The sequence below is a fragment of the Stenella coeruleoalba genome (assembly GCF_951394435.1).
Source record: "Stenella coeruleoalba genome assembly, chromosome: 13".
In the NCBI taxonomy this organism is placed as follows: domain Eukaryota; kingdom Metazoa; phylum Chordata; class Mammalia; order Artiodactyla; family Delphinidae; genus Stenella; species Stenella coeruleoalba.
The window spans coordinates 54,866,809-54,883,508 of NC_137159.1; the positions used below are offsets into that span (position 1 = coordinate 54,866,809).

General features: G+C 37.2%; 1 protein-coding gene across 1 annotated transcript in view; it reads right to left on the minus strand.

The window, feature by feature from the left end:
- The window catches only part of DYNC2LI1 (dynein cytoplasmic 2 light intermediate chain 1), a 45,189-nt gene that overhangs the window by 3,311 nt on the left and 25,178 nt on the right, over positions 1-16,700 (minus strand). The window contains exons 5-11 of the mRNA XM_079941183.1: positions 15,776-15,864; positions 11,620-11,806; positions 10,619-10,687; positions 9,953-10,030; positions 6,242-6,318; positions 5,573-5,643; positions 285-382 (exon numbers count right to left, since the gene is read on the minus strand). Coding sequence (XP_079797309.1) covers positions 285-382; positions 5,573-5,643; positions 6,242-6,318; positions 9,953-10,030; positions 10,619-10,687; positions 11,620-11,806; positions 15,776-15,864 — 669 coding nt within the window. The remainder of the gene's footprint in view (positions 1-284; positions 383-5,572; positions 5,644-6,241; positions 6,319-9,952; positions 10,031-10,618; positions 10,688-11,619; positions 11,807-15,775; positions 15,865-16,700) is intronic.

Below are 16,700 nucleotides of genomic sequence, written 5' to 3' on the forward strand. Positions count from 1 at the left end.
GTTCAAATTCCCCCAGGTCCTCTCTCCCTCGTCTTTCAGATGTTGCCTCTCCCTTCTCTAACAACCAGCGAGAGCTCTGTTTGGAAGCAGAGTGAGAACTGTGTCTTACGCATCTTTTAAACCCCACAGTGCCTCATATACAGTAGATTTTTAGCAAATGTTTAATTGATTTTTGAGCATGTGAGTAGAAAACAAAGTTACTATAATAGGCCTGCTGAAACATTTCCCAATAACTGTTGAATAGTGCTGAAAATTCTTGCTTTAAAAGAATTAGAAATATATACCTTTGGTGGAAAGAGCTTTTCATACACTTTTTTCCACAATTCCATTGGTGAATGGGCATGAAACTTTCCAATGTCATTGTCAGGAACGGGAGGAGATCCTAAAATTGGAAGTTTTACTCCAAATGACTGCATTGACTAAAACATTACAAACTCTATCAATAAAACAGATGATACTTATAAAAATATAAATCTTAGATCACTCATTTCTCCTTTCCTGTAGTCACTATTAAAGTTTACCCCAACCCAGTGTAGCAAGGCCACTGGGGCAGATTCTAGTACCAGAGGAAGAGGAGATAGAGTAATGAGTAAACTATAATTCTCTTTCCCCACATTTAAATTGCTGCTTGGCAAAAATATAAAGTTTGATATTCTCATGTGCTCATGAATGTGTAAGGAAACAGTTATTCTTATGTGCTAATGAGTAGAATGCAAATTGGGACAGCTAAAGCAGAGAGTAATAAGGCACTAGTGAATACTATGAAAATACTAAAAAAGGTCACACTCTATTAACCAGCAATTCCAGTTTTGGGTGTTTACCCTAGAAACACCTACATACATGTATTAAGGATTTCACATGGCTGCATCACTTGTATTAGTGAAAAATTGGCCACAACTGAAATGTCCATCAATAGAGGTATAGTGAACTAAATTACTATGCACAGCCATGCTCTATAACACTACCCAGCAGTCAAAGTACCAAATAGACTTACATGTAGCATTAATATGGAAAAAGGAAAACTTCAAAATGATACAGAATGATACAATTATATTAAAACAAATAGTTGTTTCTAATGGTACTGATGAACCTATTTGCAGGGCAGGAAAAGAGATGCAGACGTAGAGAATGGACTTGTGGACGCAGTGGGGAAAGGGGAGTGTGGGATGAATTGAGAGAGTAGCACTGATATATACACACTACCATGTGTAAAATAGACAGCTAGTGGGAAGCTGCTGTATAGCACAGGGAGCTCAGCTCGGCACTCTGTGATGACCTAGAGCATGGGGTCATCACATGGGATGGGGGCGGGTGGGAGGGAGGCTCAAGAGGGAGGGGATATATGTATACATATAGCTGATTCACTTTGTTCTACAGCAGAAACTAACACAACATGGTAAAGCAATTATATTCCAATAAAAAAAAAGATATGGTACATATATACAATGGAATATTACTCAGCCATAAAAAAGAGTGAAATAATGCCATTTGCAGCAATGTAGATGGACCTAGAGATTATCATACTAAGTGAAGTAAGTCAGTCAGAGAAAGACAAATATATGATATCATATGTGGAATCTAAAAAAATGAGGCAAATGAACTTATTTACAACACAGAAATAGACTCACAGACTTCAAAAACAAACTTAGGATTACCAAAGGGGTAAGGTGGGGGAGGGATAAATTTGGAATTTGGGATTAACATATACACACTACTATATATAAAATAGACAGTCAACAAGGACCTACTGTATAGCACAGGGAAATCTACTCAATATTCTGTAATAACCTATATGGGAAAAGAATCTGAAAAAAGAATGGATATATGTATAACTGAATCACTTTGCTGTATACCTGAAACTAACACAACATTGTAAATCAACTATACTCCAATGTAAAATAAAAATTACATTAAAAAACAAAAAAACTTTTTTCTATACCACATTCACATATATAGAAAATGGTCTGGAATATTAAACTTGATCCTAATATATACTATTTCAAGATTTTACATGGAGAATGTCTTTAGGTATTGCTTGTATAATTTAAGTTAATTTAAAATTAAGTTAGGGCTTCCCTGGTGGCGCAGTGGTTGAGAATCCGCCTGCCGATGCAGGGGACACAAGTTTGAGCCCTGGTCTGGGAAGATCCCACATGCCGCGGAGCAACTAGGCCCGTGAGCCACAACTACTGAGCCTGCGCGTCTGGAGCCTGTGCTCCACAACAAGAGAGGCTGCGATAGTGAGAGGCCCGCATACTGTGATGAAGAGTGGCCCCTGCTTGCCACAACTAGAGAAAGCCCTCGCACAGAAACAAAGACCCAACACAGCCAAAAATAAATATACATAAATTTTTAAAAAGTCCCTCTTAAAAAACTGCCAAAATATACACCCTAATGAATACTGCCTTTCAAAATGAACCTGAAAAATAAAACAATTACAGTGTTTAAAAAAAATTAAGTTAATATGAAAAATTTGAAAATATGCTGCCACTTCTTGGCAATTTTCAACCCACAGTCTGAGATTTGTCATTCTTTCTATTCTAGCATCTACATTGTTCACTAAGACTGTTTCACTCTTGATCTTTCAGGGCCTCCTTACCACTTCGGTGAGTAAGACACTGATATAACCCACCGATCTTACTTAGATTTCCCAAATCTCTTCCTTGTCCTCATTTGTGTGTGTGTGTGTGTGTGTGTGTGTATTGTACAGAATTTTATCACCTTTGTAGGTTCATATATTCACTACCACAGTCAAGATACTGAACAGTTCCGTTCTCAGAAGGATCCCTTATGTTGCCCTTTTATAACCACACCTACCTCCTCGATTCCTCCCCCTACCTCCCTACCTACAGTTCTGTCCCTAACCTCTGACAACTATTAATCTTTCCTCCATTTCTAAAATTTTTTCATTCCAAAATTTTATATAAATAGAATTATATTGTACGTAATCTTTTCTCATTGGCTTTTAAAATTTAGTATAATTCCCTGAAGATTCACCCAAGTTGCTGTATGTATCAATAGTTTGTTCTTTTTTATTGCTGAGTAGTGTTCCATGGTAGGGATATACCACAGTTTATCCACTTACCTGTTGAATGATATCATCTGGGTTGTTTCCACTTTTGGGCTATTACAAATAAAGCTGTCATGAACATTTGTGTACAGATTTTTATGTGAAGATAAGTTTTCATTTCTCCCACATAAATGCCCAACACTGCAATTTCTAGGTCATTTGGTAGCTGCAAGTTTAGTTTTATAAGAAACCATCAAACTGTTTTCAAGAGTGGCTGTACCATTTTACATCCCCACCAGCAATGTATGAGTGATCCAGTTTCCTCACATCCCCTCACAAGCATCTGGTGTTATCACTATATTTTATTTTACCTATTCTATTAAGTGTGCGGCGATATCTCATTTGCATTTCCTTAATGATTAATGATATTAAACATCTTTTCATGTGCTTATTTGCCATTTGTATATCCTTTTTAGTGAAATATCTGGGCATGTCTTTTGCATATTTTCTTTCTATCTATCTATCTATCTAGGCTGCACCAAGTCTTAATTGTGGCACATGGGATCTTTAGTTGCGGCAGGCAGACTTCTTAGTTGCACCATGTGGACTTTTTTTTTTTTTTGGCTGCATTGGGTCTTCATTGCTGTGCATGGGCTTTCTCTAGTTGCAGCGAGCGGGGGCTACTCTTGGTTGTGGTGCATGGGCTTCTCATTGTGGTGGCCTCTCTTGTTGCAGAGCATGGGCTCTAGGTACATGGGCTCAGTACTTGTGGCTCACGGGCTCTAGAGTGCAGGCTCAGTAGTTGTGGCGCATGGCCTTAGTTGCTCCGCAGCATGTGGAATCTTCCCGGACCAGGGCTCAAACCCATGTTCCGGGCACTGGCAGGAGGATTCTTAACCACTGCCCCACCAGGGAAGCCCCATGTGGACTTGTTACTTGCGGCATGTGAACTCTTAGTTGATGCATGCACGCGGGATCTAGTTCCCTGACCAGGGATTGAACCTGGGCCCCCTGCATTGGGAGCGTGGAGTCTTCCCCACTGGGGAAGTCCTCTTTTGCATATTTTCTAATTGGATTTTTTTTTACTGTTATTTATATATTCTAGATACTAGTCCTTTGTAAAATATGTAGTTTGAAAATATTTTCTCCCAGATTGTAGCATGTCTTTTTATCCTTTTCACATGGGCTTTTTTTTGCGGTACACGGGCCTGTCACTGTTGTGGCCTCTCCCATTGCGGAGCACAGGCTCTGGACGCGCAGGCTCAGCGGCCATGGCTCACGGGCCTAGCCGCTCCGCGGCATCACATGGGCTTTTAAGAGCAAAAGTTTTTAATTTTGATGGGGTCCGAGCTCCATGATTTTTAAAAAATTTATTGTATTTATTTGATAGCACTGGGTCTTAGTTGCAGCAGGCGGGCTCCTTAGTTCTGGTATGTGAACTCTTAGTTGCTGCATGCATGTGGGATCTAGTTCCCTGACCAGGGATCAAACCCTGGCCCCCTGCATCGGGAGCGTGGAGTCTTAACCACTGTGCCACCAGGGAAGTCCCTCCATGATTTTTTAAATTCAGTATTTTTCAACCCTTTTCTGACCTCCAACTACTTACATGGGCAAAAGATTTCCATCAGCATTATCTATCATTACAGTGATTCTCACTGCTAATGAAATTAAGTTGGTAATAATAAGTATTATAAAAATCAGTATTTATAATCACTCATTAATACCTCTATTCTTTTCATTCCAATTCAATCTACAATCTCATGACAAAGATCTCTACATTCGAAGTCAAGTCAACTTTAGCTTGTAAGAGTAACGGGGGATGGGAAATAAAAAAGAAAATTATTGTCTATTAGAGTGTTAAAACCAAACTATGCCAACCCCAGCATATAGAGTTGCTAGGCCTGAGAATCTCCACAATGAAAATAGCTTCTGTGAGAAGATAAGGAGCTTGCCTACATAAACGCTTGAAATTTCTTTTGCTTCATGAGTCTAGGACATCTGTAAGTTTAGGAAACACATCCCATTGGATGAGAGGCAATTTTTCATAATGAAAAATTAAGGCATACCTAGTTAGTACAACTGTGTTCTTTTTGATTTATTCCAACACTTGAATCTCAGATTTTTCATCATTGCCCATAATATATAGCTTTGAATTTCCTGACCACTCTATGCTTCTGGTTTTCTTCTAAACGCAAGGAGCTAAAATTTAAAAGTATCTGGAAATCAGTGAGGGAAAGAAAATACATGCAAAATTTTTAGTGGAATATAGATTAGAAATCTATATATAGATTTCTATATATAGATCTATATATAGATCTATATAGATATAGTGGAATATAGATTAGAAATCAGTCTCTTATGTGACAACATCCCTTCTATCACAAATATGTCAATGTGATGCATTTTGCATCAATACTGTGTATACAAAGAATAACAGCAACAATAATGAAACCGGAAATGATGGTTAGAGTTAGGAGATGTTGGAGATGAAGTGAACAGGGAGTAGGACAAAATCAATAAGCAATTAAAAAACCATTGAACAATCTTAATAAGTTCACCAACCTATTTGACTTAAAGAATCCAATCCTGCTGTGACAAACAGTGGTTTATTCTGATCCACACATGTTGATTTGCTACATGGATGAGAAGAAAAAAGAATCCAATTAAGTTTAGCAATCAAATATCCTGCCACTCTCTACGGTAAATACAAGAGCCAAGTTTTATATCTAGCCACTGGTGACAGCATTGCTCAAAATGAATGAATGAATATTAATATGATTCCAAAAATTAAAGTAGAGCACTAATAAATGTATTATAGGAGGAAAAAAATGACAGACCCAAATTACCTCAAATCAAAACCAAGGAAAGTAGCAAGGTTAAGAAAAATACACACTAAAATGATTGATTCCACTTCTAATCAATATAAAAAAGTGATAATAGCGGGAAGGCTACTGAAATGAGGGAAAAGAAGTAAAAGAAATCAGGGAAACAAGTATAATAGTATCATTGTTTTGTCTAGTCTCAAACTAAGTATTATGTAACATTTTAGTTGTAAAATTTGATAAATATTTAAACAATATAAGAAGCAGGAGACAATATGAAATTATCTCTAAGGACAGTCATCTGAGGCACTTTCCTGGTCAAGAAGCAAAAGACTTGTGAGAACAATAATCAGATGAGACAATAACAGCAGCAAAAAAAAAAGATATTTAAAAAATATTTTAACAGTACCTTTTGTCAATGCCAAATGCCAACTGGTTAATAACTCCACGTATTTTTAGTAATAGAGCTTCTGATTTACTGGTAAACTAGAAAGAAAATAAATCAGGAGAATAAATTACATGCTCTGCTTTCAAATCACAGAAAGAGGTAAAATAAATATGGCTTTGAACAAGTACAGACTACAGAGAGAAATACTATCTATTTGTCCAACAATACTTGTGTTTCAGTAAGCAAAACAAAACCTTTGAATAAAGGGAAAGAAAAAGCTCAGTAAATTTGTTTTAACTTACTCTTCAAACTTCATGAGTGCATGATATTGAATGGACTTGTTTTTATGCACTGATCATTTCCGCTACTCCCACAAATGGATCGTAATCATTGCCAAAATGCAATCTGGTTGGTTAAAAAAGTAGGAGGTATGCATCATAAATAACTTTTTCATCTAAGGGCATATGACTGTCTTCAAAGCAGTTAATGTGGGAGTTGCAGATTAGTCCAACAGATACTGATACTCACTAAAACCATTTTTTAACTTCTCTTCTGAATTGCCTTCGGAACCTGCAAAATAAGCTACTGAATATTCTCAGTGGTGGTCTATAACTAGAATGATCATAACCAGAACATTTTAGAGAACGAAACGGGGTGGCTACTATTAATCATTAATCTGAGAAATCAGGTGAAACTAGGACATATGGTTACCCTACAAATCTTTTAAGACTAGTCTGATTTTTGGAAATACCAAAGTCACCCAGCCAAATAAGAATGACCAAGATGTATGAAAGTGGGAAAAACAATCTTGAACCAAAATGAGATGTAATTATAATGTACAGAGTTCAATTTTCAGGATAATATTCATTCTGGATTAAGAACAGGCTCCAGGGAAAACATTCAAAGGAGAACATTCATGTGAATATGTAAGATTTTATTTATTTATTTATGCATGCATGCATGTGGTACGTGGGCCTCTCACTGTTGTGGCCTCTCCCGTTGCGGAGCACAGGCTCCGGACGCGCAGGCTCAGCAGCCATGGCTCACGGGCCCAGCCGCTCCACGGCATGTGGGATCTTCCCGGACCGGGGCACAAACCCGCGTCCCCTGCATCGGCAGGCGGACTCTCAACCACTGTGCCACCAGGGAAGCCCCTGATACATTTATTTTTAAAAATTGAAAAATTTTAGGCTTCCACTGAGACAATTTTCTAATATGAAAACTTTAGTTGAATTTTAAAAACACAAGTTTTCATCATCATCATTATTATATTATCTATTATGTTCCCTATATGATGAGGAAAAAAACCTCGTCACAAATGTCTTTCACAGGACGTGGGAAGTTTTCTAACTCAACCCCACCCCCATCTACTGCATCAACTGCCTTGAAAACATCCTCCAGAAATAGCTGTAGAGCTTTTACTTATGAACTCAATGCCTGGGAACTCATAATCTCCAAAAGCAACTCATTCCATTTTCAGATAATGGTAGCATTAGAAATTTCTTTCTTAATTTGAACTAAGCTCTATTGATTCCTTGTTATTGACTCTAAGAAAGCAAAGAATATATTTAATCCCTCTTCCGTGGATCAGTCCTTCGAATGTTTAAAGAGTGTTATCACAATCCCGATGCCAGAATATATGTTTATACTGTTCCTCATACATCTTAATTCTAAGTCCCCTAACATCCTGTTGGCTCTCCACTGAATGTGGTTCTACTTACCAATGTTTTTGTTTGTTTGTTTTTGTTAACTTGATTAGATTGCTCATACTATCAAACCAGTATTCTTGACTGAATTATAAAGGATAAACTATAGTGTTAAAAAAAAAAAAGACTGCTGAGTATCATTGAACCTTGTAAAGCAGTACCCAAGTCTGGGCTGTAGGGTAAGAGTGGAAGTGAAACTGAAAGGTGGGGCTTTGATAACTCTGGCTGCTTTCTTGCTGGTGTGGGAAGCTAGAAAAGCTTTATGGTTCCCCTGGTGGTCCAGAGTGCTCTTATAACCCCAACCTCTGAACCCTCTGGCTTACTGAAAGCTGAGATGAAGGAGTCTCAAATCCTTTCCCTAGTCCCTGACCTTCTAGGGTCTTTTGAACCATGGTTAACTGCAGGCCTGCTGTGGCCTGGGTTGACCTGACTTCACCTAAATTTGTATCCGTAAGACCAGACTGGCCCTGATGGATCATCAAATGTGATCTGTTCCTAAAGAAAGACAGGGATTTCCCTCAGCGAACTAACCAGAAGTAAGTATGGGGCCTTATCTAGTGGTGAAAGTAAGAAACTACAAGATCCATGGTCTTTGCTTCTGTACTCTGAATGAGTAATTTACTTTAAATTCGTCATATCTTTTTCAAAACAATAAAGAATATTTTTGTGGTTAGCAAGGGGGGGTTGTTGAGGGAAGGTTGGATTGGGAGTTCGGGATTAGCAGAGGCAAACTATAATATACAGAATGGATAAACAACAAAGTCCTACTGTACAGCACAGGGAACTATATTCAATATCCCATAATAAACCATAATGGAAAAGAATATGAAAAAGAATTTTAAAAAAAGAATATTTCCAAAGTACTCTGTCAATCTAATATGTAAGCAGATACAGTACAAACATAAAAGGTAATGATTTTTAAGAAAATACATAATAAAATATATTTGGAGCATTCTGAAAAGTATAAAAATTTTAAATACAGATCATATTTATTACTTTTCATCTTAATATACTAGCCACGAAGGCTGGGGACTAGGCCATGTTTTCTACAGGTTCCTCTGAGCACTCTGATTTAGAGGGAAAAAGAGACCATTCAAATGGGAAGAAAGTTTTTCCTTTTTTTCTTTTAATAAAAAATGCGTTTATGTTTTGTTGTGTTAGAGGATATCCAGCAACATTTGGTCCTGCTGTGGAAGATGATGTAACAGTAATTATAAGAACCAGCCTTGGGCTTCCCTGGTGGCGCAGTGGTTGAGAGTCTGCCTGCCAATGCAGGGGATGTGGGTTCGTGCCTCGGTCTGGGAGGATCCTGCATGCTGCGGAGCGGCTGGGCCCGTGGGCTGTGCCCACTGGGCCTGTGCGTCCGGAGCTTGTGCTCCGTGGCGGGAGAGGCCACAGCAGTGAGAGGCCCACGTACCGCAAAAACAAAAACAAAGAACCAGCCTTTACTGAACTTTGTGTCAGACCCTGTGCTAAGCATTTCACAGTACTCGGGCTACTAATCCTCACAACAACCCTATGAAGAAGGTATTGTTTTGTCCATTTTACCAGGAGACTGAGGCTTCAGTGAGATTAAGTGACTTGTCTGAGACCACATATCTAGTAAATGGTTGCCCAGGCAGCATGACTCCCAAGTTCATATTTTTAACCTCTACAACAAACAGCATTTAAGTTTTAAAAAAATTGTTAGTCTTTTTCTCTTTTAAGAGAACATAGATTCTAATTTTTAAGGGGAAACTAAAACATAAATAAATAAACAACCAATTTATCTCTTTAATATTGATGGGGGTTTATGGCTATTAGAAATTTAGAACTTTTGCTTCAAAGAAATGGTAGGCCATCTAGCAGAGTGTGTTCTAGAAATACATTATAAACACTCTGTAACAAGAGGGTTTTGAGGCAATGGGAAAGGAGAGAATGACATGCATTAGTAAAAGCATTAGCATTCATAACTGTGCACCAAGCTGTTAATCTTTCCAAATTTGTTACTGTCCGTTCAAACCTAAAGGATAGGAAACGTACAAACCATTAATGATGCTCCGTAATAATGTGCAACAAATCGAAGTGTCTTGCATATTACCTTCCTCTTCTCAGAGTCAAAATCCTGAAGAAATATGTTATTAAAAAGAAAAAAGTTGAGACAACTAGTGTCTGTAGCAGAAAGGTGCAAATTATTCAATACAGAAATAGATTTTCTTATTTATTTTTTGGAACATACCTTGAGTAGGATTCCATTACCTTGGCATTTGTTTATATAGAGAGCTGAACAGTAGCTGCAGCCTTCTAGAGCTGCAGCTACCAGATCTTTCCTTGTTTAAACACTTAGCTCAATAGAATTTAGATATAAGTACACATTTTCTAGTACGGAATACCCCAAGGATTCTCTGACAAGCAAAGATAAGAAGAAACCAATTTTCTACTTTCTTAGATTTAAAAGTTGGGACATAGGCCCTGTCCCTTGGTGACTGGACTGGATTCAGTTTCTAAATCTTCTGCCATATCCCCATTCCACTGTATTTACTGTTTTTCTCTTTCCCAACTATATCCTCTTTTCCAAAATCTTTAAGATGTGTGACCCCTTGACCTCTCCCTCCCAGAGTCATTTTTCTCATTTCACTATTACTTTTGTTCCTCTCCTATAAAGCCTAGGCATGCAAGTACAACAAGCTCAACTAGAAGTGGAAGAGCTTACCTGAAAAATATCGTATTTACTTCCAATTATGACCAGAGGAATTGGAAATGGGTCAATTAATTCACGATCCTGTTAACAAACATATTTCATTGATTCATTATAATTGTTTATTACTATGTAGTCATCAATTTCCACTTATATCATTTTAAATCTTCCCATAATGTTGACATTGTTTGCTTGACATAGAGGTTGTTTCAATATTGAATTTCTTAAACTATCAATACATTTCTCAAGCATAAAACTAGAAATGACAATTCCCTAAACTATGATATTTATTCTTCATGTTGTATCCTTTTATTTTCTTAAATATGTCACCTTCCTGTTTTTTTTTTTTATTATTTCGTATTAACTGTTTGTTACAATAACATTTATACATGGGAACCATAAACTATCAGTTTTGTTCTGATATTACCTTTGTAAAACGCACTCACATAAACTCTGGGCAATATAAAATACTGCTCTTGGTTTTCTAGAAGATGACATTCATGATTGTATATAAAGGACTTACTTGTGTTATCATATTGCAAGTTTATAGTTTAACTAATTATCAGATGATAAAAAGATATTGATTATGTGACAGACACTAAATGAATGTAAAGTATAGTGACGGTAAAGGCTGTTAAAATTCTATTCCTTGCTTAAAATTGTAGTCTTATCTAGCCTTTGCCAGGTGACATTTGTACAACCTGGTTTTTTATCTTCATTTTACAGAGATTATAAAATCAGTATCAAACTACTACTTTAAAACTCTATTCCTTTTGATTGGTGTAATATGCCATAACAATCACAGTAGATGTCTAACAAGAAGACATATGAAATCTTTTTCCTTGTTTTGCCCTTACTGAGGTTTTATTAAATTGCTATAATTTTCCAGTGAACAGGTTCATCTACATGAAATGAATTTCAACTCATGCATAAAAATCTAAAGAAGTTGTTTGTGATGTTATCTTTAACTGTATATGGGGCTAAGAATTCTAGGGATAATCCCAACAGTAACTCACTGGATGGTCCTTCTGCATATTGCTCCATATCTTCTGTCTCATTTCAGAAACTGCTTTAGCATTTTTCTTCCCCAGTTTCATCATCACTTTATCTACATGAAGTTTTGTGGCTTGCAACAGATTTTCCATGGTGGGCCAAAGGTCATTAGGTTTCGAAAGGTCCAAAACAAGAACAATAGAAAATGTCCTAAAGAAATAAAAACATGTTTCAAAAAAAAAAAAGAGTCAAAATAATTACTATTTGAAGCCATACTATACCGAAATTTATTTTCTAAAAATAACACTATAGTTTAAGAAAAAAAAACCCAGCAATGTCCTAAGAAAAAAATGCCAGAATTATAGCCTTATTTATTCTAGTGCTTTTCCCTAGTGATATTTAAGTGTCACAACTGAAGTTTTTGTTTGAACTAGTAATAATCCAGTTCAAATAATCGGCAAGTAATTGGGTCCAACAATGCCATATTTAGATCCACTTTTGCTGTGTGCTCCAAAGAAGGGAAGCAAAAATAATAATCACAGCAGCAGCAACAATGCAACAACCTGGTGAAGGAGAAGAAAACAGATTTACTGATGGTCCTTGCTAGGAGGACTACCTACCTTATTTACTCTTAACAACAACACTTCCTAGAAGATGTTATGATGGCCATTTTATGGATTAGAAATCTGAGGCACAGATTCATATAACTAGTACATTGTAGAGCTGGTATTTACATCCAGAGCCACGTGCCTTTCTGCTGTACCTTGCTGCCTCTCTGAAAGCACACCCCTGGCCACCACACACACCACCACTGTGACCACATGCATGTGTGCTCATGTTCATGTAAATCATGACCTCATGTAAATCTAACCTCAGCAATAACCCAATTTAAAAAGGGCAAATAACTCAAATACACATTTCTCTATTTAAAGGTATACATATGGCCAATAAACATATGAAAAGAGGCCCAATATCACTAATCATTAGAGAAACCCAAATCAAAACCACAATGAGATACCGCTTCACACCCATTAGGATAGCTATGATAAATAAAAGTAAAAATAAACAAAACCCCCCAGAAAATAACAAGTGTTGGTAAGGATATAGAGAAATTGGAACCCTGGTGCATTGCCAGTGGGAATATAAAATAGTACAGCAGACACTGTGGAAAGCAGTACAGTGGTTCCTCAAAAAATTAGAGGATCCTGCAATTCCACTTCTGGGTGTTTTGAAATCAGGGACTCAAATAGATATTTGTATACCAATGTCCATAGCAGCATTACTAACAATTGCCAAAGGGGGGAAATGACCCAGATGCCCATCAGTGGGTTAAGAGATGAACAAAACATGGTATATACATACAATGAACTATTATTCAGCCTTAAAAAGGAAGGGAATTCTGATACATGCTACAACATGGATGCATCTTAAAGACATTATGCTAAGTGAAATAAGCTAGACTCAAAAGGACAAGTATTATATGATTTCATTTACATAAGGTACCTAGAGTAGTCAAATCATAGAGACAGAAACTAGAATGGTGGTTGCCAGGGGTTGGAGAAGGAAGAAATAGGGAGTTATTATTTATTGGGTACAGTTTCAGTTTGGGCAGATGAAATGTTCTGGAGATGGATGGTGGTGATGGCTGCACAACAATGTGAATATACTTAATGCTACTAAACTGTACATTTAAAAATGGCTAAAACTGTGAATTTTATGTTATGATATTTTACAATAAAAAACGAACAAATATAGGAGTATTTCAGAAAATGGTCATAATAAGTATGTAGAACCATAATCATGGGCCAATATATTTTTGATCAACAGGGCAAACATTCTGCTAGTAGATATAGCAAGGAATTATAATACATGCTAGTTATAATACAGTCAAGTTATTTTGCTTAGTTTGAGCAAATCAGCTGTGTTGTGTAATTAAAGCAGAACAGTAGCTAAATTCTATACTATAGGTCTAAATCCAGAAAGTAGTCTTTTTAGACATTAATTAGCAAGATTTTCTATAAAATTATTGAGCCATTAAATTCTCTAGCCAACTACATCTATGTCATTTTAATAAGCTCAGAACCAGTTTTGCTTAATTGTAACAGAATATACATAAGTGAGGATACTATATTTTCACAGTTTTAGTATGGTTAATGTTTAAAAAAGAGAGGACTATGGTTGAACTTTTTTTAACTGTGGTAAAATATATATAACATAAAATTTATCATTTTTCCCAAATGAAAATAACTTTGTTTTAAGCAAAGGAGAAATGGATTATTCAACTTTTTTCTAAGAGTAAGATTTATGTTGCCAGTGCACTGGAAATATCTGTGTTACTTTTACCTTCATAGCAAATGACAGCTAAAAACATTTTTTTTAAAACACGACCTTTTAAAACAGGGAAGTGGACCACAGGAAATGCTCTGTTACAAATTATCTAAGGTCTGTGGAAATGTTCAGTGCATCTATAATTATTCTATGAACAGGCATCTTAAAGATAAACAGTATCTAAGAGCACTGGTACGGCTGCTGAGGTCGCTGGGCTTCGTCCAACACAAGGAAATTATATGTCAAATTAATTCCAGCCACAAAACACTGAGATTTGCAGCTACATGAGGAGTGAAATGCTTTCCATGAATTCTTCCATCACTCAGCAAGCTACTCTGGACCCAGGCCTATGGCGCCCCTGCCCTCTGTTCATCATAACCCTGACCCCTCTTCTCTCCTAAAGCAGGCTCAAGCTGCCCTGGGGTTCCAGGCAAAGAAGACCAAGGACTCACAAAGTGAGGCATTAAAGAAACTGGAGAGGTTTGGCTTCCTGCAGAAACCAGAATTTCTACAAGCCCGTGAGGTCTAGAGAAGGGAAGTGAGGTAGTATGGCAAGGTGAAGTGCAAGTCAGGGCCAGGTAAGAGCTGCTCCCGGCCTTTTCAGTCCTGCCAGCCTCAGGCCAGGCTGGCTGGCAGCTCTGGGTCCTTCAGCTCCTCCCCGTCCGTGCCATCTCTTCACAACCACACCACCGTGAGCTGCCCGAATTCCCAGGCAGCTTCGATTATTTGTCTCTGTTAAAGGAGGACAAATGAAAACTATGCACCTGTAAAATCCCATGATTCTGAAAAGTAATGTCAGGGGAAAACGGTGGTTATAAGTGAAAAAGCAAGATCTAAATCTATATACATACAGTATCCCATACCTGTACAAAGTATGTTTATGAACACTGAAAACACTGAAAGAAATACCTCAATATGTTGATAGTTCTTTTTCATGTGATTGAGGATGCTTTTACTTTCTATGTACCTTTCAGTATTTTTCCAAGTTTTCCATATGAGCATACATTACGTTTGTAATAAGTAAAAGACAGTAAATCATATTTCTTTAAAAGAAAAAAAAATCACTGGACAAATAAAGCCAACATTACCGGCTAGTTATAGAAAAACAATTATCCTGTTAACAAGAAATAATTCCATACTCTAAAGATCTTAATGGCTGAAATTTAACAAATAATTGTCAAGCCCTTTGTATGTGGTCCAGGCAGCAGCAACCGTTTGTGTTAAACTCTGACAGGAGTAAGATATTTCAGATTTAAAAATTTTGTTTTCCTTGGCTAAGATGACAGTTTTCCACATCTGATTTGGCCACGTGTGGGAGTCATTGTTAGGAGAACACCACCAAAGAGTTTGAGGTTTTCCCTCAGGTTCTGTTTCTTTTAGGTCAGCAAATAGAGACTTTCTTCCTCCACTGACTCGTAGACTTCCCCTGGATGAAGCTTCAATGGTATTAATTAGCATTAAGTTCAAAGTAGACATAATGTCCAGCTGCAGGAAAAACTCAGGGCTGAATTAGCTCACGCTTGGATGGGTGTTAGAAATAATTGTTTTCAAATTTATTTTTGCCAAGTGAATTCATTGCCCAAGTGTTATTTGATGTATTTTGTTTGTTTGCAGGCTTGCAAAATATGTTACTAGTTGGAATGCCAACTATTTCACTTCAGCACAGGCCAGAACCTTGGTTCTTTTAAAATCTCTGACAGCATTACAGTTTAAGCACATAGAAAGGAAGTGAACTGTAGGCAACATAAAACCGTCCCTGCAAATTCTGGTTCACAAAAGCCTACTCATATTCATCCTGTGGTCTCCACTGGATACTTTCTAACAACTGTTCCTGGAGCTGGCCACACTTACCGTAAGGTGTCACTTGTGATTGGTATGCTGATTAAATCCAGTAAAGAGGTTCCTCCACCTAGTTCCCAAAAATGAGCAATATCTTTTGGCTGAAAAAACAGGGTTTTTTCAAATTAATGTTCTTTGATATTTTTACATTTTAAATAGTTCTTATGTTTCATTAGTACCAGCCAGTAATAATTATGGATACAAGATATTATAGTCCTCAAGACCATTTCTTGGCAATTTTTTGAAAGTTAAGGAAAGGAAATTTTTTCCTTTCTCTATTCCATCCCTCAAAATGCACCAAAACCTCTATTCCAAAGAACAAAAATGAAACATTAAGAATGTACATGTGTACTAAATGCCCTAATTCTACCCTAACCTAATAGAAGACATTAAACTGTGCCCCAATTCTGTAAATATCACATGTAGCAGACACTCACTCAAATTAGAAATAAAATTAACAAATTGAACACATTTGGAATTATCTTTTTGAAAACAATTATAATTTTAGATAGAAATAAAACAGTTGAACAGGAAAACATCCTAATTGAGGGAGGCAGAAGCTCACAAAATAAATCAGACACACAGACAAGACATGAGGAAACGGGAAGAACAGGTGGCAGTCCGGGCTGCAGACTGGGATTTCCTGGGCAATAGTATATAAGCAGCTGGTCTGTGCCTGACTTCCCTGGGGAATGTAACCGGTTGGCACTGGCCATACAAGCGGTAGGTGGGGGAACAAGGAGAGACTCAACAACTGTTTCCCTTTTTAGAGGACTCCAACACTAGGGGATTGAAAGGGCTGGGCAGCCAAAGGGCTGGGTAGCTTGGAAATAAGACCATCTATTCCATGACAGCTCTCCTACACCACCAGCTAGCTGATGGCATCTCTGCCTCTGGCCAGATACTAAGGAAACTTCAGGACACCAAGATTGTGTGA